Source organism: Arachis ipaensis, chromosome B6 (genome assembly GCF_059453495.1).
Source record: "Arachis ipaensis isolate K30076 ecotype BB chromosome B6, ASM5945349v1, whole genome shotgun sequence".
NCBI lineage: Eukaryota > Viridiplantae > Streptophyta > Magnoliopsida > Fabales > Fabaceae > Arachis > Arachis ipaensis.
This window is the reverse complement of record NC_142441.1, coordinates 5,219,047-5,245,107: the sequence shown is the minus strand read 5'-3', so window position 1 is coordinate 5,245,107 and position 26,061 is coordinate 5,219,047. Positions and strand designations below refer to the sequence as shown.

General features: G+C 27.6%; 2 protein-coding genes and 2 pseudogenes across 2 annotated transcripts; 3 read left to right on the top strand and 1 right to left on the bottom strand.

Annotated features, from left to right (window-relative positions):
• The first annotated feature begins 118 nt into the window (after window positions 1–118).
• On the top strand, window positions 119–5,989 carry LOC107645495 (ABC transporter G family member 15). The gene is made up of 9 exons (XM_016349531.3): window positions 119–399; window positions 2,201–2,280; window positions 3,576–4,037; window positions 4,211–4,330; window positions 4,423–4,554; window positions 4,626–4,904; window positions 4,982–5,254; window positions 5,337–5,444; window positions 5,614–5,989. The coding sequence occupies exons 1-9, from the start codon at window positions 135–137 to the stop codon at window positions 5,848–5,850; spliced, it is 1,956 nt and encodes a 651-aa protein (XP_016205017.2). The 5' UTR covers window positions 119–134; the 3' UTR covers window positions 5,851–5,989.
• Window positions 5,990–12,454: 6,465 nt separating this feature from the next.
• Window positions 12,455–13,657, top strand: LOC107646289 (F-box protein At5g07610-like). Its single transcript, XM_016350481.2, has one exon. The coding sequence runs from the start codon at window positions 12,455–12,457 to the stop codon at window positions 13,655–13,657; it is 1,203 nt and encodes a 400-aa protein (XP_016205967.2).
• A 4,434-nt stretch (window positions 13,658–18,091) lies between these two features.
• LOC148554459 (xylan glycosyltransferase MUCI21-like) lies at window positions 18,092–19,181 on the bottom strand (annotated as a pseudogene).
• A 3,542-nt stretch (window positions 19,182–22,723) lies between these two features.
• LOC148554458 (uncharacterized) lies at window positions 22,724–23,427 on the top strand (annotated as a pseudogene).
• Window positions 23,428–26,061: the final 2,634 nt, after the last annotated feature.

Below are 26,061 nucleotides of genomic sequence, written 5' to 3'. Positions count from 1 at the left end.
AAAATTTTTTATTTTTTATTGTTTTGCTTTTTCAAACTTAAATTGAAGAAATATACAAATTGAATATCAATTTAAACATGTATTTCATTTAAATATGTAGACAGCTGTATATATAAACATAACATAAAGACAAGATGTGTACATGCATGTTGCCTGTTATTATGGCTCCAACAACAATGGAGTTGCATGATGGTGGTGCAATCATGGAGAGTGATAATAATATTAGAGAAGTGTGCTTGGTTTGGGAGAATTTGGAAGTGGAAGTAGTAAGCAGTTATAGTAATGAAAGAAGGAAGAAAGTGTTGAATGGAATAAGTGGATATGCTGAACCAAACAGAATCATGGCTCTAATTGGTCCTTCTGGTGCTGGCAAATCCACTTTCCTTGATGCTCTTGCTGGTATCTACTCATTCATACTCATTTATAGTTGAAAACTCAGGTGCAGTTAATTTTACGTGAAATTAATAGTTAATAGCTTTTTATTTAACAACTCTCATTTATCAACTGTACATAAATTTTTATCCCATTATTTATATGTTTTATATAATCATTTTGCTTTCAGCCATCACTTCTTAACCATGATTCATTTGTTATCTTTTTCTGATCAACCATCTTTTATAGATATATATAAAATCAATCACCAAATTTATTGCTTATTATTTATATTAAAATATATAATATTTTTTATATACACATAATATTTTTGTATGTCTAGTATATTTTGTTCATAGTATATATGGTTTGTAATCCATCACACTCTTATTACTTATATAGATTAATCTACGGGAACTTTTTTATTTTTTTATATATGATTTTTTTTTTTGGTAAAAGTAAAAAATATTGAATTTTTTTAGAGTTTTAATACTGTAATATAAAAGCTGATATAAGGAAAATTTAGGGCAATTTCTGATTTTTTTTTTTAAATTAAAAAATCAATGGATGCGATTTCTAATTGTTAAAAAAATAAAAAGATAAGTGGATGTGTGCAATTTCTTATTTAAAAAATATTAAATAATGAAACTAGATGCAATTTCTAATTTTCTTTAAAACAATAAATAATAAAAATCGATGGGTATGATTTTTATTTTTATTTTTATTTCTAATTTTCATATTCATGCATCATATTAAAAATAATTTTTGTTAATTTACTATATATAATGGAACATGAAAAATAATTAGTGTATATTTTTTTTCTTAAAATACCTTTTATTATATGTATAATCTATAAAAATATTTTGTTAAGTTTAAGAATTGAATCCACAATCTTTTTAGTTTTAGTATATATTATACTTAAAATTTAATTTTGATGCACTGATAATATAAAATATTTTATACAATTTTTTAATCATATTTATTATTTTGAATGACCATTCACACTATCAATATAAAAAAAACAGTTATTTCTGTCAACGTGGGAATACGGAATTAAATACACATGTAAAACTGCTTTATATTAACATTACATCAAAATTAATAGACACATTATTAATACACTAATATAATTAACTAACACTAATTTTGACGAAAAAATAAATCTCTCCTGACTAATTATTGATATCGGTTATTTTTATAATAATCTAAAATTATCTTATTTAAAATGCGTGTCAATTTAAAGACATTATGCGCCATTTGTTATTATTGAATTTTCTTGCGAAAATACGAATTTAATGGTAATATTTAAGCTCGACAAAATTGTACATTAAACCGTCACAGGATTCGATGATAATATTTGTCGTAAAATTCGACCATAAATCTGACAATAATTACCACTTTTTAGTAGCACAGCAACCTAAAAAAATATATTTCTTACCCCTAAAAGTCCACTTTCTTTCTCTGTCACTCAAATTTGTAATTTTATTTGTTCACCAAAAACAAAGAGAATCTAATATTATGTGTGTGTGTTTTTGTCATTGTAATTTTATTTGAATTTGGCAAAAAAAAAATAGGAAGATATATTGAATATTGATCGTATGTTCTCTATTATGTATTATTTCTTTTTAAAAAAGAATTTCTTATACTCTCTCTGAATGTGGATTTCTCAAGCATATGAGAAACAAGACTTATTCCATGACTTGATTTTAACAATTAAATTAATTATTTTTTTAAGAAAAAAAAAAAGCTTAAAAGTTTCCAAATTCTCTCCCTTTTTTTTTTCTTATAAGTTCTTTTTAAAAATCACATTAATTCCCCTTTGATTCAGGAAGGCTTGGCGGCAATGTTAGAATCACTGGAAATGTAACACTCAATGGGACTAAGACAACTACAAGCTGCAGAAACATTGTAAGTTTCAAAACAATAATAAATTAATAATACATAGTGTCTAAAGAGTAAAGAAAATATCTAACTACAGATGTCAAGTCCACATTTATAATTGTATCACAATATTTCATAAACATTAGAAATCTATTGTTGATATTATTCTCTTGCACAGAAAAATGTTATTTTTGGATCTTTTATCGAAACAAAAAAAAATAAGGTCGACCAACTACAGCTGATGATTCTTGTACAAAGAAATAAAGTATCGACCTAAAAAGAAAATCAGGTTTAGATGAGTGTGGATGCATAATATAAATGATAATACGGTTAATCTGTTAAGATATGTATGTACAAAATTTTTTTATTGATTGACTATAAAAAAAATGCTTTATGTAACTAGAAATATGTACTAACTTGCTTTATGCACATTTTTTTATACATTGTATTTTTAATATTAAAAATAATTAATAAAAAAATTAAACAATTTATTTGTTATATTATAAAAAATGTAAAAAAATGATATAAATTATTATACATTTATATATAGTGAAAACTCATGTGCAGTTAATTTTATGTGAAGTTGATAGTTGAGAGTCGTTAAATAATTTGATAGGTTTAACTAAATTATCATCTGATCACTCTCAGCTATCAATTTCACGTGAAGTTAACTGCATATAAATTTTAATCTTTATATATATTAAGTTACATATTTTTTAACTAAATAATTAACACTAAAATAATCAAACTTGTAATTAAAGAATAATTTAATTTATTTATAATAGTATAAATAATTTTTTTATTAGATACCAAATATATGACTTTAATACCATGAGTAATTTACTGTTTGCAAATGAGTTACAAGAAGTAGATGATTGCACAAAAATGTACATGCAAATAACTCTACATAAATTTCAGCTATGAAACTATACCCAATCACTTACGGTGTGTTTGGGAAATCCGTTGGAAAGGAAGAATCACGTTTAGACTTTTTCAAAGTTTTAATTTTTGGTTTGGCAAATTATTTTTTTATAAACGCAGAAGTGATTTTACTACCAAAACTAGCAACTATTTTTAGTTTCTGCGTTTTTTTAATGGGCTTTTAGCTATGGATACTAATCATTTAATGTGTGTTTGGATTACAGTTTACAAACGAAAATTTGCATAAAATTGATTTTGTAAAATTGATTTTAATGATAAGTTAGTTTGAGTTAACGTGATTTATGTTTATAAACTGTAATCCAAACACATGCTGTATATATTTGGATTGGCATTTATCAAATTGGAGTTTGAATGAACATGATTTTATGATGCATCTGCAGAATTATGTAACTCAAGAAGACTATTTCCTGGGAACTCTAACAGTGAGGGAAACACTAACATATGCTGCTCATCTGAGACTTGCTGCAAACAAGAGCAAAGATGAGATTGACAAGGTTGTAGCCAAGACGCTCGATGAAATGGGTCTTGAAGAATGTGCAGAGAGCAGGCTTGGGAATTGGCATTCAAGAGGAATAAGTAAAGGAGAGAAGAGAAGACTCAGCATTGGCATTGAAATCTTAACTCAGCCTCATATACTTTTGCTTGATGAACCTACCAGTGGATTGGATAGTGCTGCTGCTTTCTTTGTCATTTCATCTCTCACAAGCATAGCACATAATGGAAGAATAGTATTATGCTCCATTCACCAACTTAGCAGTGAAGTTTTCAATCTCTTTGATGATTTGGTGCTCCTTGCAGCAGGTGAAACTGTCTATTTTGGAGAAAGAACTAATGCTATTAAGGTGGGTGGTGAAAAGTTAGACTCTTTTATTTTCTAAGGTCTTATTTCGTCCTATTTTAGTTCTTTGGTTAAAAACTTAAAATTAATTGTTTTTTTTGTCTTAAGAACTACAACTACCCAAAATGTTATATCTAAAACTTGAAGAACTTACTAGATTCTATTCTTCCAATTCAGTTCTTTGCTGATGCAGGGTTTCCTTGTCCAACAAGAAAGAATCCTCCGGAGCACTTCCTTCGATGCGTTAGTCCAGAGTTTGATAATGTTCTAAGTCTAATGCGGTCCAAAAATGTCAATGTTAGTACATAAAAAATTATCTTGTAGTAATTGTTTCAATGTTTTTAGACTTTTCTTAAAATGCTTTTATTGTTTGTGTTTTTTATGTTTAGGATACCCCATCATCATGGAATTCTTTAGTGAATATGACTACAGAGGAGACCAAATGGAATCTGATAAACAGTTTCAAGAATTCCATGCATTCAGCAAATGTGAGAGAAAAAATCAGAGAAATCAAACTAAGAGTAAGTCAGTTTATAAGATAACATTCCTCTATTGTTTGTATTTCATTAAATTTCAATTCAATATGTTGCAGAAAGAAGCTGTTATTGAGAGAGCATATGATACTAGCACACTGAAGCAGCTATGCACTTTGACTCACAGATCATTCCTTAACATGACTAGAGACATTGGTTACTACTGGTTAAGGATCTTGTTCTACATCTTAGTATCAGTGTGTGCTGGTTTTCTTTATCTAAATGTAGGAACAAGTAATAATGCAATCTTGCCAAGAAGCAAGTGTGATGGATTCATCTATGGCTTTATGACCTTCCTTTGTATTGGTGGCATGCCCTTCTTCCTTGAGGAGTTAAAGGTACACAAATCTCAAATCATGCCAATGGATTATGGAAACAAAAAGAGTCTCACTTCCTTCATGATTTCGAGTACTAGGTGTTCGAAGGCGAAAGGTTTGGGAGGCGTTATGGCGAGGCCATTTACGTGCTGTCGAGTTTCATATCATCACTCCCTTTTGTTGTTGCCATTTCCCTGACTTCAGGAACAATACTTTACCACATGGTGAATTTTCACCCTGGATTCTCTCATTACTGCTACTTTTGCATAAACCTCTTCTGCAGCATTTCTGTCACAGAAGGCTCCATGCTTGTGGTTGCAGCACTAGTCTCCAACCAATTGCTAGCTATTGTAACTGCAGCTGGTGTATCTGTAAGCATTTCATCTTCACACAGCGAGCAGATCACTCGACTAATCTAAGTTGGTTTTGATAAAAGTTTGAATTTTCAAATAGGTACTCATGTTGATGCCATCAAATGTAGCCAGAAGGATAACAGACATTCCTAAATTCTTCTGGCGCTATCCAATGTCCTACATCAGTTATATTGCATGGTCCATAGAGGTACAAATGTTCATACTCATATTATACAACATCAAGCATCTCATACTAGTCGATGTGAAACCTGGGGCATCCCATAATCCGCAAGTCCCTAACACATTCACACACATATATATATCATGGTAATGCATGATTGATATATTAACACAGGAATCTTTATTGTGAGAATCAGGGTCAATACAAGAATGACTTCGTTGGACTTGAATTTGAACCACTAATACCTGGGGATAGGAAGATAAAAGGTGAGGTGATACTTAAGGAAATACTTGGAATCCAAACAGATTATTCAAAATGGTGGGATGTTGGAGTCTTGGTTTTGTTGTTAATATCTTATAGAGTGCTTTTTTACTTGGCTCTTAAGCATAGGGACAGAGCTTCATCAATATTACGCACCACAATGAGTGAATGACTCTCCTTCACATTTTACTCACAAGAGTAGTCAATATCCTCATCTCACATAATTAAGGATAAGCGCTTCATATTTTTATCTTACTACATATATTTTTGAGTAAAAACTCACTTGTAGTAATTTTTGTATGGAATTAATAATTAAAATTTATTATATGTTTAATAATTTTTAATGATTAATTTTAGATAAAAATAAATGTATTTGAGAATCTATTCTCCATTATTTTTCTGTCTCTCATTTCCATGTCATAGTTAAATAATTTGGGGTTTTACATACGGATTAGGAAATTGATTTTGAACTTCCCACTTTATTTATAACTAGAATGAGATTCGCGCATATTGTGAGGAGGTAAATTAATTATATTATATAATATATTCTTATACTGTTTAGAAATTGATTATATAATATATATACTAATGTTAAATTTGAAATATTTTATATTAAAAATATTTTACAAAATATTTATTTGATAATTTGTATATAATTCTATATAATTATTCAACAAAAATATAATACAAATTGGATTATAAATTATTGTTTTTAGGAATTTGAATTCATTTATTTTTAAAAAAGTCATAATTTTTTTATATTAGAGTTGTAAAAATCTATATTTTTGTTATTTTCATTGTTTACAAATAATTAAAGAAGAAAGTTAGAAAAAAATGAATTCAACTGAAAATACCAAAATATATTATAAAATGATGAATTAATTTTATAACTATGATGATGTATTTAAATGTATTTAGTAAAGAGATATTATGCCAAGATATGATTTGTAAATAGACTAAATAGTATAGTAGTGAGAATCTTATATAATATGTATAATTAAGCTAAATAATGTGGAATTTAAATATTTGTAACTAAAATTTTTTATAATTATAATTATTATGACACTTTATATGTATTTATTTATTGTATTCAATTAGTAATTTATATTTCGATTGAATAATAATAGGTAAATTTTTTTTTTGAAGATAATTGACTGATTTTTATATATTGTCATATATTTAGAAGTGTTGATGTGACATTATTAAAAAAAACAAAATGACTAAAATTTATTATATAAAAAATTAACATCAACTTTTGTAGATTATTTTTTGGTGACTCAACTTTTATAGATTATAAATAGGAGTTGATTGTGTAATGTAAAACTTGAAAATTGTACAAAATTTTATTGAAGGTAAGGTGGCAATCGAAGTGACTTGACACTTACATTAACAATAAACCAAGGTTCTAAAAATCGTACTGGTTATCGAACCATTTTAGTTATTGATTTATTAGTTTATTAGTTTAACTGGTTCAATTGTGATCCAATTAAAAAAATTGTTTATAATAAAATAATAAATAAATTATAAATAAACTCTCTTAAAACGTAATTACAGTAATATAAAATTTAAAATATCTTCTAAATTTAAAAAATATATAAAATATCATAAACCAAAATCTTAAAATCTTAAAAAAATATATAAACTCCAAATATGAAGGAGTAGACATATTAAAATTATGTTAAGAACAGCATTGACAAAAATTGAAGGAATACTATATTATTATACATAGTGTTCATCCAATAATTGACAAGAATTGAAGGAGTCCTATGTTATTATAGTTAGACTACATAGAGTTCATCCAATAACTGACAAGAATGGAAGGAGTACTACGTTATTATACATAGAGTTTATCCAATAACAATTAATATTAGTATGCACTAACATACCAGTCTTACAATTTACAAAGATCGAAAGAAATACATCTTAATTGAATGAAAGTGTTTCTTATTTTATAGCAATTACACTTACGAACAAAAATCATATCAGAAGAACAAAAAAAAATGGAGTTATGTTACGCTAATAAATCTGTACTTAGATTCATACTTCTTAACATTGTCAATAATTATAAATCAAACCAAAACTAGTGAATTTGCCCCTCCAAAATGGGTGCGGAATTTGAACACAAACGCAGTGTTGGGAGTCCTTAAGATCATATAGTTTCTAGCAAACTTCTCCTTAAGCTCATCCTTCATATTCCAAACACAACAAATTAAAAATCCTAAACATTATAATTGTCCAACTAATAATTACCTGACAAAAATAATTAAATCTAAAGGATGGTCTATTTTCACAACCCAGGCAGAAGCAGTCTATTTCCAGCATTTAAAGAACAGCAAGAACAGAGCAGTCACAATCTAGGCATAACTAAGTTACAAAATAGAAACACAAGCAGCACATCACCAGCACCATATCACAAAACACAAAACAGCAGCAGAACAGAGCAGCCAGAGCTAATCAATAATCATTAATAAGATAATCATTCAATAAAAACATAAATTATCAAATTAAGATCAAAACAACAATAATAAAATCAAGATCAAGAACAACAAACCACAACAAAAACAATTTATTGAATTAATAAGTTATCAAAATCTCAAAAAACAACACAACGACCTAATAATCAAAACAAGTTAACAAAACAATCTAATAAGGTAAATCAAAGTTAACAAAACAACCTAATAAGATAACACACACTAACAGTATCTCTCAAAAGGATAAATTCAATCAAAAATACCATTATTAACAACACAAGAGACTGAACAGAATCAGGAATTAAGAACAATCAACAAAAATTAAAAAACAGCAACAATTAATCACCTTAAATCAGAAATCAATAAATTTATCCATTAAAATTCAAAAACAGCATACTCCATTTACTCAGAAATAAAAAAAAAAACAACAGCAGAATAACAAATCCATTCTAAAAAATAAACTGATTAAGTGCCGTGCATCACAAGATACTATGGGTAAAATTAATATAAGTTGTATCTTTTTTTTTAATGCTAAAGTTGATTAAATTATTTTAACAACTCATATGTAAAAATTTATTTAAATGAAAAAGACAATGACACAAAACTTATATTTAAATATTTTATTAAAATTAATTATATTTTAAAATATATATTTATAAATAAATACTTAAAATATTTTTATTATATTAATATGATAGGTATATTTACATTATAATACGAAAAGAAAAAATAGAATAAAAAATAAATAAAAACATAATATTATAAAAGAAAATAAAATAAAATAAATAAGTGTGAATATAAATTCACACATAAAAGACAAATAATAAAAATGAATAATAAGAGTTCAATTATACGTATTAAAACAAATAATATTAATAAAAAAATAAAGAGTACATAAAGAGTAAGTAAAGAATAATAAAATTAGTCATTAAAAAAAAAATAAAATTGAAACAATATATAACAATATTTATATTTAGGTATTTTTTTATGTGCTCTGTTGTTTTTATTAAAAAATAAGTTTTTTAAAAATTTGGTGTAAAAAATTTGATAAAGTTATCTTTTATGATAAATTTTAAATATTTAAAAATTATTTATATTTATATTTTTAAATTAAATATTAATATTTATTTTTTTTAATAAACTAAGTAACTATCTATAGACATCATAACAAACACTTTATTAAAATGTATTACAGATCAAATAACAGAAAATTTAGCAAAAGTCAATAAATCAAATAATGACTACTAATAAAAGAACTTGAAATGGATTCAAAACAAAAAATATGAGATTTGCAATCAACTAAAAAACACACGAAAATATCAATTGATATCAATTTAACTGTGAATTAATTGACATTCAATTGATGTTGCTGTTAACTTTTTTTGATGGTTAAATCTTTTTGTTCCCCTGTTACTCATACATAATCTTCTTCGAATATTGTAAAAAGCAATATCGTAATATTCCACAAACTCTATTTTGAAATAATACATCAAATTTAGATTTATAGCTGAGAACTACGACCATTTTCATTTCATCAAATTTAGATTTATAACTGAGAACTACATCTTTTCCATTTCATAGTAACAAAATGTTATTATACTAAAATAAATAAGATAAAAGCAATAATAATTTTATAAAGAACAATAGAAAATGCAGGGATCAGTTCTCAAGTCACATTGTAACATGTGTTGTTACCAAAGAAATTAGACCCACAGCAACATGAATGTCATTCCCCAATTAACTACCTCACACCTCAATGATGCAACCTCAAGTTCATTCAAGAAGCTGAAGTTTTATATATTTATATGTAAAATTAAGGGATTAAATTTTACAGAAAATAAATAAATTAGTAAAGAACCTGCTATGGGAGTTTTCAATCTATACCTAACCATTGGTTGGGCAAACTGCACAAACAACTTCAATCTCTCCATAGAATTTAAGCCAATTGTAGGGTTATAAGTTTAATATTGAACAATTTAGTTAAATATTTGTGTAAAATACTAAAACTTACCAATAAATTTAAATTAAGAGTTTTGTGCGATCATATATGTTTTTTGATAACTATTCAGGCGGTTAGTGTAAAAAATAGTTATTTTTACTATGTGGTGTTACTTAACTAGATACATGTGTGACAATATATCAGAGTTGAATTCACAAATTAAATCTTTAATTTATTCACACAAAAATGGAAAGTTGTTACTCTTATACTTACACATTCTATAATTCATTTTAAAGTATTTTGCTGTACAACATCCTCAATACTAAAAAAAATTGTAATCTTTTTTTCCTCCCACATGTCAAAGAATGAGTCTGTTTTGATTTAATAGCATATTGAGTTTTATCTATAAATTGAGTTTAGACTATTAAATTTAATGTAAAATAACTTATATAAATATTAATTTTTATTATAAAAAAGAATACTTAACTTATCAATTTTTATATGTTATTTTTAAGTTAATAAATAAATAAATATTAATTTTATTATAATAATAAAAAATTATAGCATACTAGAATAAGATACTAGAAAAAATACTATATAATATAAAAAAATATACTTAAAAAAGTATAAAAAATGATTATAACAAATTTAAAAAGATAATATTATAATTTAATATTATATTTTTTTAATAATTATATATTTAAAAGTAATTTTAACTAATATTATCCAAATAATATTCATTTTATTAAAATTAATTTTAATATAAAATTTTCAACCATAAATTAATTTTAACTCCTATTAGTAAATTGAATTAAAATTAACATATAAAAATGTACTCATATTTATTAAATTTTAATAACATATAAAAATTTAACAATTTTTTAAATACTCTTTTTATAATAGGAGTACATTTTTATATATTTTAAATACTTTATAAAAAGAGTATTTAAATAATTTATAAAAAGAATATTTAATAAATATGTTATTAAAAGAGTATTTAAAAAGTTGTTAAATATTTATATGTTATTAAAATTTAATAAATATTAGTATATTTTTATATATTATTTTTAATTCAATTTATTAATAAGAGTTAAAATTAATTTATGTTTGATAATTTTATACTAAAATTAATTTTAAAATAAAATGAATATTATTTGAATAATATTAGTTAAAATCACTTTTAAATAGATAATTATTAAAAAAATATAATTTAAATTATAATATTATATTTTTAAATTTGTTATAATTATTTTTTATACTTTTTAGTATTTTATTTTATATTATATAGTATTTTTTTAGTATCCTATTTTAGTATGCTATAATTTTTTATTATTATAATAAAATTAATATTTATTTATTTATTAACTTAAAAATAACATATAAAAATTAATAAATTAAGTACTCTTTTTTATAATAAAAAATAATATTTTAATTTTACATTAAATTTAATAGTCTAAATTCAATTTATAGATAGAACTCAATATGCTATTAAATCGAAACAGACTCATTCGAATGACTAGGGACATCCCTTGCATGCATAATTCGAATCATCCTGATTCTAACTATTCTAAGATTACATGTATGCATAATTCGAATTGGTCAAATTCAAATTAGTGTTGGTTTATTTTATTCGAATAAAGCTCATTCGATTTGCATAAGAATATGCTTTTAGGAAATTTAACTAACATTCTTCTGTTTAGTAGAATTATATAATTTAGACCTCTATTTAATTTAATTGTGTATTTTGTTCTCTATATTATCTATTCGTTGATGAATATGGCTAAATGTCAATCTTTTGATTTTATGAGGTTATACAGTGAAAAATACTATAATTTTTATCAAAAAATTATTTAATTATTAATTTTATTTAATAAAATAAATAGTTATATTAATTCGAATTAAATATTATTATATTTTTTATTAGCATAGACAATATAATAATAAAGAATTGCTGATATATGAGACCTATATTTAGACCCAAATTTTTCATATCAATAAAATTTCTATCTTAATTAAAAAAATCTAATAATAATATAATAATTAAAAATATTAAATAAAAATTACAAATAATTAATTATTTTATTTTTTAATTTAAATTTTAAATTTAATAAAAAAATTTAATAGTTATAATTAATTTTAATTTAAAATAAGATTTTGTTAGGTAGACAATAATTTTTTGTTAATAATGGACTCTAAAATTAACCCAACAAAATAAAAAAAATACTCCATCCAAAATACTTTCTAAACCCTAATATTAAAATAACTATCTCATACCTATTAAATTGAACATTTAACATATCCATTATTCACCTTGTCTACCTATACTTTACTTTTCCTTTGAAATAAGAAACCTTCAAATTTCAAATATGAACCAAAGTGGAGAGCAACGCAACACAAAGTTAATCCGTTCCACAATGGAAGTAATTGAAGGAAACGATTACTTACTTACTCAAATTCTTGTTCGTCTTCCTTTGAGAGATGTCAAAACCTTCAAACGTGTCTCCAAGCGGTGGCGCTCTCTCATCTCCGCCCCTTACTTCCGCCACTGCCACACCACCGTAAAACGAAGAATCTCCTGTTTGTTCTTAAATCCCCCCGTCAACTCTCCACATCAGGAATTAAACTTCTTCTACTTGGATCAGAAAACAGCTTCGTTCTTCCCCAAAATCCTCGATCTGCCTCGTTCACGTATATCACAATCTTGCAACGGCTTAATGCTTGTCCAATCGAGGAGCGACACGTTCATCTATAACCCTACCACCGGACACAAGAAACCCTTGCCTTCTCCCTTTCCATCGTTTGACGAATCACGTTTCAGGTATTACTACTCTCTGGCTTTTGATCCCTTGCGATTTCTTGGTTATAAGCTGATCTGCATTTATCATCGCGAGTATTCGAAAGAAGACAGTTACCGAACCATGATTTACTCCTCGGAATCCGGTGCCTTTTGGAAGCACTGCGGCTCTTCCTTCTCGGCTCCCATTAACATGCATTTTGCACGTGGTGTTTATTTCAAAGACTCAGTTTACTGGATCGACACAGAAAGCAAAACGACACTGCGTTTTGATCTGAACGAAGAGCTCGTGAAGGATGACATGCCTCCCTTGCCGCAACAACATCATCAACATGATGCTGCTGGTTACGGATATCGATGGGTTCTTGCACCTGCATGCGGTTACATGAATTCAGTTGGATTTGACTCTAAGTATCGTATAAGCATCTTCCGATTGAAGGAAGATGATTATTCATCACGGTGGGTTCTGATGCACAGCGTTGATCTTCGACGATGTATAAATCTTCGAACTATTTATCAGATAATAATTCTTAAAAACTACTTCAATTTAGGGTATGCATGCAGTATACTCCATCTCATTGAAGATGGTGAAGATGAGATGACTTTGTTGTTGCAGATACCAAACAAAGTTATTGCTCTGCGGTTAAAGGATAATACCTGTGATGATGTGTTGGACTTTACAAGAGTAAAAGGAAATTTCCTCCGTTATTGTTCCCCTGGATTTAAGGGGTGGTACAGAGCCTTTGGGTTCATTGAGAGCTTAGCTTGTGTTTAGACATAGATCTTAGTTTTTTTGCTTTCTTTGATTTGATGATGTGCAATATTTGATATTTAATAAATTTTAATTTTATTATTTATTTACATTGTTCTTCATTTTTTTTAAGCAAAGGAAATTGTTTGTCAACAAATATTTTCCATTATTCACAATATGCATGATAAAGTTCCAATTAGCTAGTGTGAAGACTAAAAATAGTGAGATAGATGAATATTTTGTTGATGCAGGACTATACTAAGAGAAGATTTAGATTCAAAATTATATTTGTGAAGATAAGTTTTACAAGTATATAGCTTGCAAGGAGTGAATATGTGTGGATCCTTTCTATTGTTGAGGATAGGGCTGGCAATGGGTAGGGTAGGGTAGGGTTTGGACCCTACCCTAACCCTACCCGCGGGTTGAAAATTCTATTAAAACTCTACCCTACCCTACCCGCGGGTTGAGAATCTCTCAACCCTAACTCTACCCGCACCCTAAAGTTCTAAACCCTACCCTACCCTACCCTACCCGCAGATATATCAATTTTTTTCAAAATAAATATAAAATTCAATCATTTCAAATTTTATACATATTAATAACATAAAAAATAACAAACTAATACTCTAAATTACTAAATTGACTAACTAGTTTAGTGGTTGTTCACTTATTGTAAGTCATTATATAAGAGAGGTTGTAGGTTCAACTCTTATTTCTTTCACTATATACTTAATTTTCATAAAATATGTGTTATATATTTGAGGTGCGGGTAGGGTAGGGTAGGGTACACCCTAAACCCGTACCCTACCCTACCCGCAGGCATACCCGGACCATACCCTACCCTACCCGCAGCGGGTAGGGTAGCCTACCCTACCCGAACGGGTTGGACCGGGTTGGGTACCCGCGGGTAGGGTATGAATTGCCAGCCCTAGTTGAGGACAATGTCAAAGATGACAGGGGTATCAAATTTTAATTTTGTATAGTTTTTTCTTTATTTAGTGGGTTCTATTTGTACTCTGCTCCATTTGTTGTGTCGAACCTTTCAAAACATAAGTATATAACTTGCACATAAATTGAAAAATGACATAATACATGAGGAGTAAGGTCATTTAAGTATAAGTGCATGGGTCAAGGAAATAGAGAAATAATTGAAAAAAGTGTAAATCATAAGATTCAAGTGAATTGGTGAAAGTAACCAAAATGTGTTTAAATTAAGCCTAAATTCATAGTAAAAATCGGTATAATTATGCCCATTAAACCTGATAAACAAATTTATGCAGCTACAAATATCATACAAACTCACACATTAATATTTTGAATAATAAAATAATATGTTATTTAGATTCAAACAAATCATTTTAACATTTAAGTAGTAGACCAATATATTTTTTTATTTTGTATTTGGAAGATACATTAACATACAACAAGACAATGATACTAAGTAAATTGTAGGGATTGTTGTACACCAAATTATGTACCAACTTAAAAAATATTGAACAGTTTAATCAAATATTTGTGTAAGATACTAAAATTAATCAATAAATTTAAATTAAGAGTTTAATTTTGATAACCATTTCCGTGGTTAGTGTGAAAGATAGTTATTTTTACTACGTGGCATTACCTAATTAAATACCAATTTAACTAAGTATCCTTTAAAAGTTGTACAATATTCAACCTTTTATTACAATAATTTAAAAAATAAATAAAACAAACACATCTAAAAATTATAAATAAATTTAATATTTTTTTAAAATTAAATACACATTTAAAATACAAATTAAATAAAATTAAAATTTAAAATTTAAATTTCAATTTTAAATTTCGGTTTTAAATTTAATATATTTAATTATTAATATATTACGATTTAAATATACATACAAAAATCAAATTAATTAAAATTCAAAATTCATTTTCCTATGTTGTGAAATACCCATAAACTCGTGTTGGCGCTCCTGTTGCTTAGTCTATAAATGGAAGCAAGCAGCCTGGGTTTCAATTCATTCATTCCCCTTCTCATTAACCTCCTCTCTTTTTTGCGTTTACTGTGTTTTCTACTTTTCTTTTTCTCATAGAATCTATTCTATTTTTCTATCTTTTCATTTTCTTTCTTTGTCATTTTAAGCTTTATTCTGTTGTTCTGTTTTTTTCTCATCACTCTTAAGAATCCATTCTTATAATTTTAGATGTGTTTATGTTGTTTATTATATTCTTATGTACACATATAAATTTAGGTGAATGCTACCCAACCCCCTCTAAAAATAACATGTAAGTTACCCTTCATTATGTGTCACATTATAATTGGTCCTTATCTTAACCATAGTTGGGGCGTCAACGTCATCGCCATCTACTGTCCTCCCACACAACCTCTCTTCTCAGTATAGTCAGCGCCTCTTTTTGCCATAGATCACTTCTTACTCACATAATTAATGATTAATTTGGTTATTAAATTTTTTTATTAAAAAAACATATCTTTATTTAATTACGTGATGGAACATATATTTATATGTAAAATATAATTAAATAATAAAGTACGAATAAATTAAAAATTAAAAGAATAAAAACACTATAAAAAATACTTGTAAGAAAGTTAGATTTTATCATTTTAAATTTGTGTTATTAATTTTAACAATTTATTTTTTTTTAAAATAATTTATGTGCGATAAAAATATATTTTTTCTGATTTTAATTATACTTTTAAGTACTTTAAATAGAGTTATTATATTATATTTTACATATGAATATATGTTCTATCGTGTAATTAAATAAAAAATTGTTTTAATAAAAAAATTTAATAACCAAACTAAACATTACTTAGGTATGTATTTCATATTTATCTCTTAAATATTTATACAATTTATTTTTTAAACTGTTATATTGGTTTCTTCTCTAATATAATACAAAAAATAAATTTTCATAAAAATAATTTGTTTAATTATTAATTAAATAATAAAGTACTAATAAATTAAAAATTAAAAAAATAAAAATACTATAAAAAATTAGGTAAAAAAGTTGAATTTTATCATTTTAAATTTCTGTTATTAATTTTAATAATATATTTATTTTTTAAATAATATATGTATGATAAAAAAATATGTTTATTTGTTTGGAGTACAAATTTTATTATTATATTTGTATGTTCATGATTTTAATTATACTTTTAAATACTTTGAATAGATTTATTTTATTATATTATATTTTACATATAAATATATGTTCTATCACGTAATTAAATAAAGATATATTTTTTTAATAAAAAAATTTAATAACCAAATTAACCATTAATTATGTGGGTAAGAAGTGATCCATGGCAAAAAGAGGCGCTGGCTATACTGGGAAGAAATGTTGTGTGGGAGGGCAGTAGATGGCGATGACGTTGGCGCCCCAACTATGGTTAAGATAAGGACCAATTACAATGTGACATATAATGAAAGGTAACTTATATGTTATTTTAGAGGAGTTGGGTAGTATTCACCATAAATTTATACTTAATTTTGGATGTGTTTACGTTGTTCATTATGTTCTTTTATATATATATATATATATATATATATATATATATATATATAAGTTTTTTTACTTGAGTTTTGAATGTGTTAATAAAATATTTAGGATGCATTCTTATAATTTTGAATGTGTATTTGAATTTAATTTTTTTCTGTGTTCAATATATAATTTAGAACTATAATGACAATAATTTAGATATGTTAATACATAATTTTAAATGTGATTATGTTTATTTAATTTTAGATGTGTTTTTGTCTTTTTGACATGAGTTTTAAATGTTTTGAATAAAAAAATAATTGAAGTGAGTTTAATTAATTTTGAAAACTTTAATGATTTTTTAAAAATTAGTACACAAAAAGTTGTTACAAGTTTTATTACTTTTATGGTTTGTTTGCAAAAAATTAATGTATTGCAAATGGTTACAAATTTTATAGTGATAAATATTAAAAATAAAAGTGATTTCTTAAAAATAGAAAATATGATTAATTAAAAAATTAAAATAATAAAATATTAAATTTAAAGGCTGAATAAAAACTGAATTTTATTGTACCAACTTAAAAAATATTGAACAGTTAAGTCAAATATTTGTGTAAGATACTAAAACTCATCAATAAATTTAAATTAAGAGTACATGTTTCGTACAATCATATGTTTTTTTAGATAACTATTCACTCGATTAGTGTAAAAGGTAGTTATTTTTACTATGTGGTGTTACTTAATTAGATACATGTATTATGTATCAGAATTAAATTTACAAATTAAATCCTTAATTTATTAATACCAAAATGGAAAGTTGTTGCTCTTATACTTACACATTCTATAATTCATTTTTAAGTATTTTGCTGTATAATATGCTCAATACTAAAAAAAATGTAATCTTTCTTTCTTTCTACATTTCAAAGAATGAACATAGAGAAGTAAAATGAAACAAAAGAACAAATTGAAAAAAAATTATTATTGAGCATGCTGCAACCTTTTTCTAAATCCTCTGAGACCAAACACAACATTTTGGCTATCAAGATAAATCTTCTTTGTGAATTCCCAACCTTTCTTTGTGATGCTTTGGGGGTCCCTTAGAACAGGATCATTCTTATCATATTTCTCATACAAAGAACTCTCTCTAATCTGAATTTCATAGCCAATGTACTTCAAACCAAGTTTTCTTGCAGGTTCACCATAATATGTTTCTGCAAAGTTGTGCCAAAGGAACAACTTGAATGAACACTGAGCCAGGCCTCAAGAACAAGAAATGTGTCATTGCTGCGCCGTGGACGCCGATCATCACATCACTTGCATTCAGTGACCTATAAATCTTGGCCAATTCTGTTGTTCTGTCTGGCTTCAAGACTTCGACTTCAAAGCCGATTTCCTCAGCCATTTTAACCATAGAATTTTCATTTGTTACTTCTCTTGATTTGTCTCTAGAGAGAATAACCAACTTGGGTTTCTTCAAAGGATTCTCTTGTACTTTTTGCTTAATTATGTACTCTTGTTTCTGTGGAGATTCTGATTCTGGTTCCGATTCTGATGATGGGGATGAAGACATTTGTTTTCTTAACTTTTCTTGTGCTTCCCTTTCTTCATCTTGAATCAATCCATGAATCCGCGGCCAATAGGCCTTATCGAGAAGGTTTCTAAAGTCAACAATGCTCTTGTTCCTTTGCATCAAAGCCGAATCCACCGTGAGCTCATCATGGATTCTAAGGCCAACAATGGCTTCAGGGAAGCAATGAGTCCTGTTGTCTCCTCTAAAATCGATGGCCGGATAATCCGAAAGGTGAGAAAGAATGTCTCCGTACTTGGTGATCCACCAATTGTGATATTCAAGGATCACAAACACAACCTTCTTGTTGAAATGCTGGGAGGTAATGTACAAAGGAATGATTCCATCGTTGAATTCGTGGTACACATTGCCGGTATAGCCCCCATTTGAGAAGAACACGGCCGGGACATCATGTTTGACATCACAACCATGGCCTGAATTACCAAAATTCACTCTCTTTGAGATGAGGTTTAGCTCGTCAATGGTCTCCATTACACTCTTCTCCCAAAAATTATTTTATATTAAAATAATAAATAAATTATGGGGAATGCTAGGGGACAATAACTTTGTTGAACAATATGAACAACTACTAATCAAATAAAAACACATTACACCTCCAAATTAATCCTCTAAATTTTAATATTAAAATAACTATCCGTATACTAGTAAAATGAACATCCGATATATTTATTGTTTATATTGTTTAATTTTTTCATTGTTTACCTATACTTTAAAATAGTCTAATATAAACTTTAAAATATCTTCTAAATTTAAAATACTACATCAAATGTCATTGGTCATAAGTCTTAGGTTCTTTAGATAAAACACTACTCGTCTCTGGATTTTAATTTTTTCTTATAAATTGTGTGTAAATTTTGGTTTAACCTGCTAAAAAATTTTATTTTGATCTCTTTACATTCAAAAATTAAACTTTTGTTCCTCCCCAAATTTTATGCTAACTCTGTCCCTGCTCCTGCTTTAGATTGAAAGATACCGTGGATAATAAAAAAAAATATAAATAAAAAAGTTAGATTATAAATATAAAAAAGTTAGAATGAGACAATTCAAAGGGTAAAACATATTTATTTCAGATAAACTACACCAATAACCAATTAAAGAATTTTGAAAGAAAAGAAAAATATGTGATAAAACCCATACAGAATAAAAGTTAAAGGATCAAATATTTTTAATTAATGTCTACTATGTTAGTTAAATAAAATAAAGAAAATTGCCAAATAATTAAAGTGGCTTAAAATTTTTTTTAAGTTAATTATTCATGTTTAAAAAGATGTTATAAAATTATTTTTAAATTTAAACTAATAAAAAAATACGTTATATGTCTATCACGTTTCTTTATACAATGGTCTTGTATAATTTTTTTTGTCTTTTTATTTGTCTTATATAAAATAAAATAAAATAATCCAAACAAATATTTTATGAAAACCGACTGAGTTTGAATTTGGTCTGATCGACCGATTTTTGGCCGGTTTAACAGTTTGTAAACAGTTTTAAATGTAGTAATTTTTTATGCTAAACTAAAATGTAAAAAGTATTTGGTTTGTGGTTAAACCGATCTAATCAGTCGATCCAATTTTTTAACTTGTTTTTAATACTCCAAAGTCTGGCTCGAAACTTTGGATTTTTCACTAAAATAAAATAAAAAATTTATTATTTTTCAAAATCTCATTTTTTAACCTTAATTTTTTAAATACGATTTTTTTTCTAAAACAATTTTGCCGCACCCGTCGAACTCTATAATTTTTTTATAGAGTTCGGCTAGCTCCCGGAGAACTCAATTTTAAATTTAAAAAAAATGACTAATTCAAATTCTTAAATTTCACTATCATCCTCTTCAAAGTATGTAGGAGTATACAGGAATACGCCATATTTTTATTGGAGAAATAATAGTTTTTTTTTAATTTATAATGAAAAAAAAAACCTAGTTAAATATGGCTTGTTCCTGTACATATGTGTATATCTAGAGACGATGATAATGGTTGTTATTGCCGCCATCAATGTTATGTTAGGAAATTATTTAATTTCTTAATTTATTTGTGGGCAATACATATATTAATTATAATCACAAATTATGCTATTTTAAATTAAATGACTTATATAATGATGATCTCATTTATTGTTATAAATACTAATTGAATAAGTCATTATTACTTTTGATTTGGAATTAAACGAGAATAAAACTAGATATTATCTTTTGTTCCTTAGATAATTATCTTTTTTGGATTTTAGATATATTATTTTTTGGGTTTTAGATACTATTTTATTTGGGTTTTAGGATTTAATGATGTCATGCTCAAATATAAATAGACCTTCAGAGTTTCGGTCCACAGTATACCAAAGCCGCCTTTGTTGCTTTTTCCCCATCAAAAGAGTTACAGTTCAGCGGCCTAAGAATACAAAAAGCTTTGGTTGAGGAAGATCGAAAGAACCACAAGATCCAAATTCTTCCATCAATTTCTGACTCTTATGAGTAAAGGTAAGTTTCCGCATTATATTATATTTTTTGGTGATTCAACATGGATGATCTAGATTAATGAAATTTATTTATTCCAACGAGTGATATCAAAGCCATCCATAATTTAATCATCAAAATATTCCATTTTTATTTTCTCTGGATCAATATATATATGCGTTACATATTACATTATGATATTGCATATATATATATATATATATATATATATATATATATATATATATATATATATATATATTAGATGTTGCGACTGTGTGCATATATGTGTTTTTTTGGTATTGTTTCACATATATAATATGTCGCCGTTTGGGTTACTTTGGTATATATATAAATATATGTATATTAATCATATATGTATATTAATCATATATATATATATATATATATATATATATATATATCATTATTTGATTATATATTGAGACATGTATATATTTTACATGAGACGGTCTTTCTTTTATTAGTTTAGCAAAATTTTTTTTTTAAGTAATAAATTGATTTGTTTTTTAAATAGTAATAAACTATTGCTAATCTTTGATCGTCTCCGATCTGTTTGTGTACCATTAATTGGAATAAAATTGATTAATAATCTTTTTTGGGATATAATGATTATTAGGTATAATAACTTATGTGAATATTAATCAATCCAAAAAGAGATTTATATTTGGTCAAATTATGTGTATATATTAATAATATTTGAATAATAAAAATATTATTTAATTATTACATAAAAAAATTTGTAACAATTTGGATTAGTATACCCATTTATTTTATAAAGATTTGGTTTTGGAATAAATTGATTGAACATTATGCTGTTGAAGTAGCCTCTTTTGTGAAAATTGATTTATTTAAAACATTAGGAATATGGTGATATGTAATTCATGCGAATATTAGTCAGCCCAAAGAAAAGTCTATATTTGGTCGAATTGTATACACATATTGATGGTAAATACATGTTTGGGTAACTAATTAAGAATAAAGTAATGTTTATTATTTATGCGGACAATAATCGCCCCAAAGAAGTTTATTGTTTGGCCAAATAATAAGTATTGCACATTTTTATTTATTTTCTTAATTATGCGGTCAATAATCGGCCCAAAGGAAGGTTATTGTTTGGCCAATTAATAGAAAATATATGCGGTAATAAATAGGTTGTGAAGTTTAAGTTTCCATGTGCGCATTAAGTCGGTCCAAAGAAAGGCTTAGTGTGTGACAGGAATTTTGACAATATTTGATTACTGCAATGAGAGTATCACTTACAGTTAATTTTTCTATCCAAAGATTGAAAATTAATGTTGTGCTAGATATCTTAATATGGATATTTTTTCTCATTAATTAACTAATGTTTACTGCATGTTCTTTTTGTTCTAATCCAGAAACTATGGCTTCAGCTACCAATGTTTCTGCACAAATTAGCAGTATTTCTATGCCGAATGGTTCAAACTTTAAAGTTTGGAAGGATACCGTGGAGTTTATCTTCGATTGTATGGATCTAGATATAGTTCTTCGAGAGGAGAAACCCACTTCCAATCGAATGAGCATTATGATCATGAAACGCTCAATTCCTGAAGCGTTTCGGGACTCAATTACTGAGGATAAAGATGCCAAACAGTTCCTAAAGGATGTTGAAAAATTCTTTACTAAGAATAAAAAGGCGGAGGCAAGTAGTATTTTGAGCAAACTTGTCTCCATGAGGTATAAAGGTAAAGGGAACATAAGGGAGTACATTATGGAAATGTCTCATCTTGCTTCAAAATTGAAAGCACTAAAGTTAGAGTTGTCTGAAGATTTACTCATGCATTTCATTTTGATTTCCTTTCCTGCACACTTTAGGTAATTCAAAGTGAGTTATGACACTCTGAAGGACACTTGGTCCTTAAATGAGCTTATATCTCACTGTGTGCAAGAAGAAGAGAGGCTACAGCAAGATAAGACTGAAAGTGCTCACATGCCTTCATCTTCTCAGTATAAAAGAAAGCGTGATACTACTGCGGATGTGCCTTCTCAGCTGAAAAAGGTTAAGAAATAAGATCAAGTTTCAACTTATTTCTTCTGTAAGAAGGTGGGACACATGAAGAAGGATTGTACCAAATATGCCACCTGACGTGTAAAGAAGGATATAATTCTTACTTTCGTTTGTTCTGAGGCTAGTTTAAGTTATGCACCTGTTGATACTTGGTGAGTAGATTTTGCTGCTACTACTCATGTAAGTGTTACTATGCAGGGTTGCTTGTGGAGCCGACCGCCAAGTGATGTTGAAAGATACATTTACGTGGCAGACGGCAATATAGTTGCAGTCAAAGCTATAGGAACCTTTAGATTATGTTCCACGAGTAGATTTTACTTGGATTTATTAGAGACATTTTATGTACCGTCACTTAGATGGAATTTGGTTTCTATTTCTCGTTTGGACAAATCAGATTATTTTTGTTCGTTCGAAGACAATAAAGTCAGTCTCGTTTATAATTCGAATAAAATTTGCTTTGGTCATTTGGTGGATAATTTATATAGGCTTAACTTAAATTCCTATAATAATAAAATACTGCAAACGGGTACAAAACGAAAACTAAATGAGAATTCGACATCATTATGGCACAAACGCCTAGGTCACATCTCTAAACAGAGAATTCAGAGGCTCGTGTCGGATGGAATTCTTGGACCCCTAAATTTGGTGGACTTTGAAGTCTGTATTGAGTGCATAAAGGGAAAAACGACAAACGAAAGGAAATTAGGTGCCGAGAGAACTAAAGATGTCTTAGAACTGATACATACCGATATATGTGGCACATTTTCTACTGTCTCTTGGAATGGACAACGGTATTTTATTACGTTCATAGATGATTACTCTCGTTACGGGTATCTATATTTAATTCATGAAAAGTTCCAAGCCTTGGATGTTTTCAAGTCTTTCAAAGCTGAAGTTGAACTTTAACTTGAAAAGAAAATTAAAGCTGTCAAATCTGATCGTGGTGGTGAATACTACGGAAGATATGATGGTTCAGGTGAGCAACGTCCCGGGCCTTCTACTCTTTTTCTAGAGGAGTGTGGTATGTTCCGCAATACACCATGTCAGGCAAACCTAGCATGAATGGTGTTGCAGAGCGAAGGAACCAAACTCTTAAGGACATGGTGAGAAATATGATTAGTCATTCTTCCTTGCTTGAATCACTCTGGGAAGAAGCCTTAAAGACCGCAGTGTACATCCTTAATAGGGTGCCAAGCAAAGCAGTTAACAAAACCCCATATGAAATTTGGACTGGAAAAATGCCCAGTATAAAGCATTTGCATATTTGGGGATGTCCAGCTGAGGCGCGACCTTATAGGCCGCATGAAAGAAAATTGGACTTAAGGGCAATTAGTTGCTACTTTGTTGGCTACGCTGAGCGTTCACGGGGGTACAAGTTTTACAATCCTGCATCAAGGTCTATTTTTGAAACGGAAAATGCGAGATTTCTTGAAGATGTTGAGTTTGGGGGGAAGGAAATATTAGGAATGTTGCTTTTGATGAGGATTCTGTAACTGACAATGATCTGGTCTTTATACCTATTATTGTTCAAGACACATTTATAGTACAAGAGCACAATAAAAATTCTACTGTAGATCCAGTTACAGTACAAGAGAACAATGAGAATATCGTTGTTTCTCAAGATACTACTACAGCACAGGAAAATAATGAGAATCCTCCTCAATCCCAATCCATACAGCAAGCTCAACAACCTCAAGAAGTGTCACTAAGGAGATCCAATAGAGAAAAGAGAAAATCCATCTATGGTCTCAAACAAGCTTTCCGTCAATGGTATCACAAGTTCATCAAGTCATTACCTCATGGTTTTGAGGTAAATATCATAGATGAGTGTGTATACCGCAAGTTCAGTGGGAGTAAATATATCTTTTTGGTCTTACATGTTGATGACGTTCTACTTGTCAGTAACGATATAGGCTTGTTGCCTGAAACTAAAAAATTTCTATCGAACAAATTCGAAATGAAAGATCTTGGTGATGCCTCTTTTGTATTAGGAATCGAGATACTAAGAGATCGCTCTCAAGGTATTCTTGGATGATCACAAAATAACTATATCGAAAAAATTTTAAATAGATATGGCATAGAAAGATGTAGACCAATGGACACACCCGTAACTAAAGGAGACAAGTTCAGTCTCAAGCAATGCCCTAAAAATGATTTTGAGAAGACAGCAATGCATGATAAACCTTATGCATCAGCACTAGAGGATTTAATGTATGCTCAAGTCTGCACACATTCTGATATATCATTTATATTGGGAATGTTGGGTAGATACTTGAGCAATCCGAGCATAGATCATTGGATAGCTGTTAAACGCGTAATGCGTTATCTAAAGAGAACAAAGAATTACATGCTTACTTATCGGAGATCAGAAAATTTGGAGATCATTGGGTACTCTGATTCCGATTTCATGGCATATGGTTGTGAAATTTTGTCATTGAGCTTCATATAGTAGATGACATTGAAAGGTCATTAAAGATATTTTGTGACAATAAGTCAGCAGTACTATACTTCAATAACAATAAGAGCTTGACAAAATCGAAGCATACAGACATCAAGTTCTTAGTTGTCAAGGAGAAAGTTTAAGAAAAACTGATTTCCATAGGACATATAGGAACAGAGTATATGCTAGCAGACTCATTAACCAAGAAATTGATCCCTAAAGTCTTTTCATGAGCACACTGTTCGGATGAGTGTCAATATTAGTGATACCTTGGTTTAGTGGGAGTTATTTTATGCTATATGACCTATGACATATATTGAATTATTTTTCTGCAGAATTAAGTTGATGGTTTATTTCATGTTGTATGAAATGTTCATTTTGTAATATTTATTTTGTGTTTGATCTCAATAAAGTTGGACCA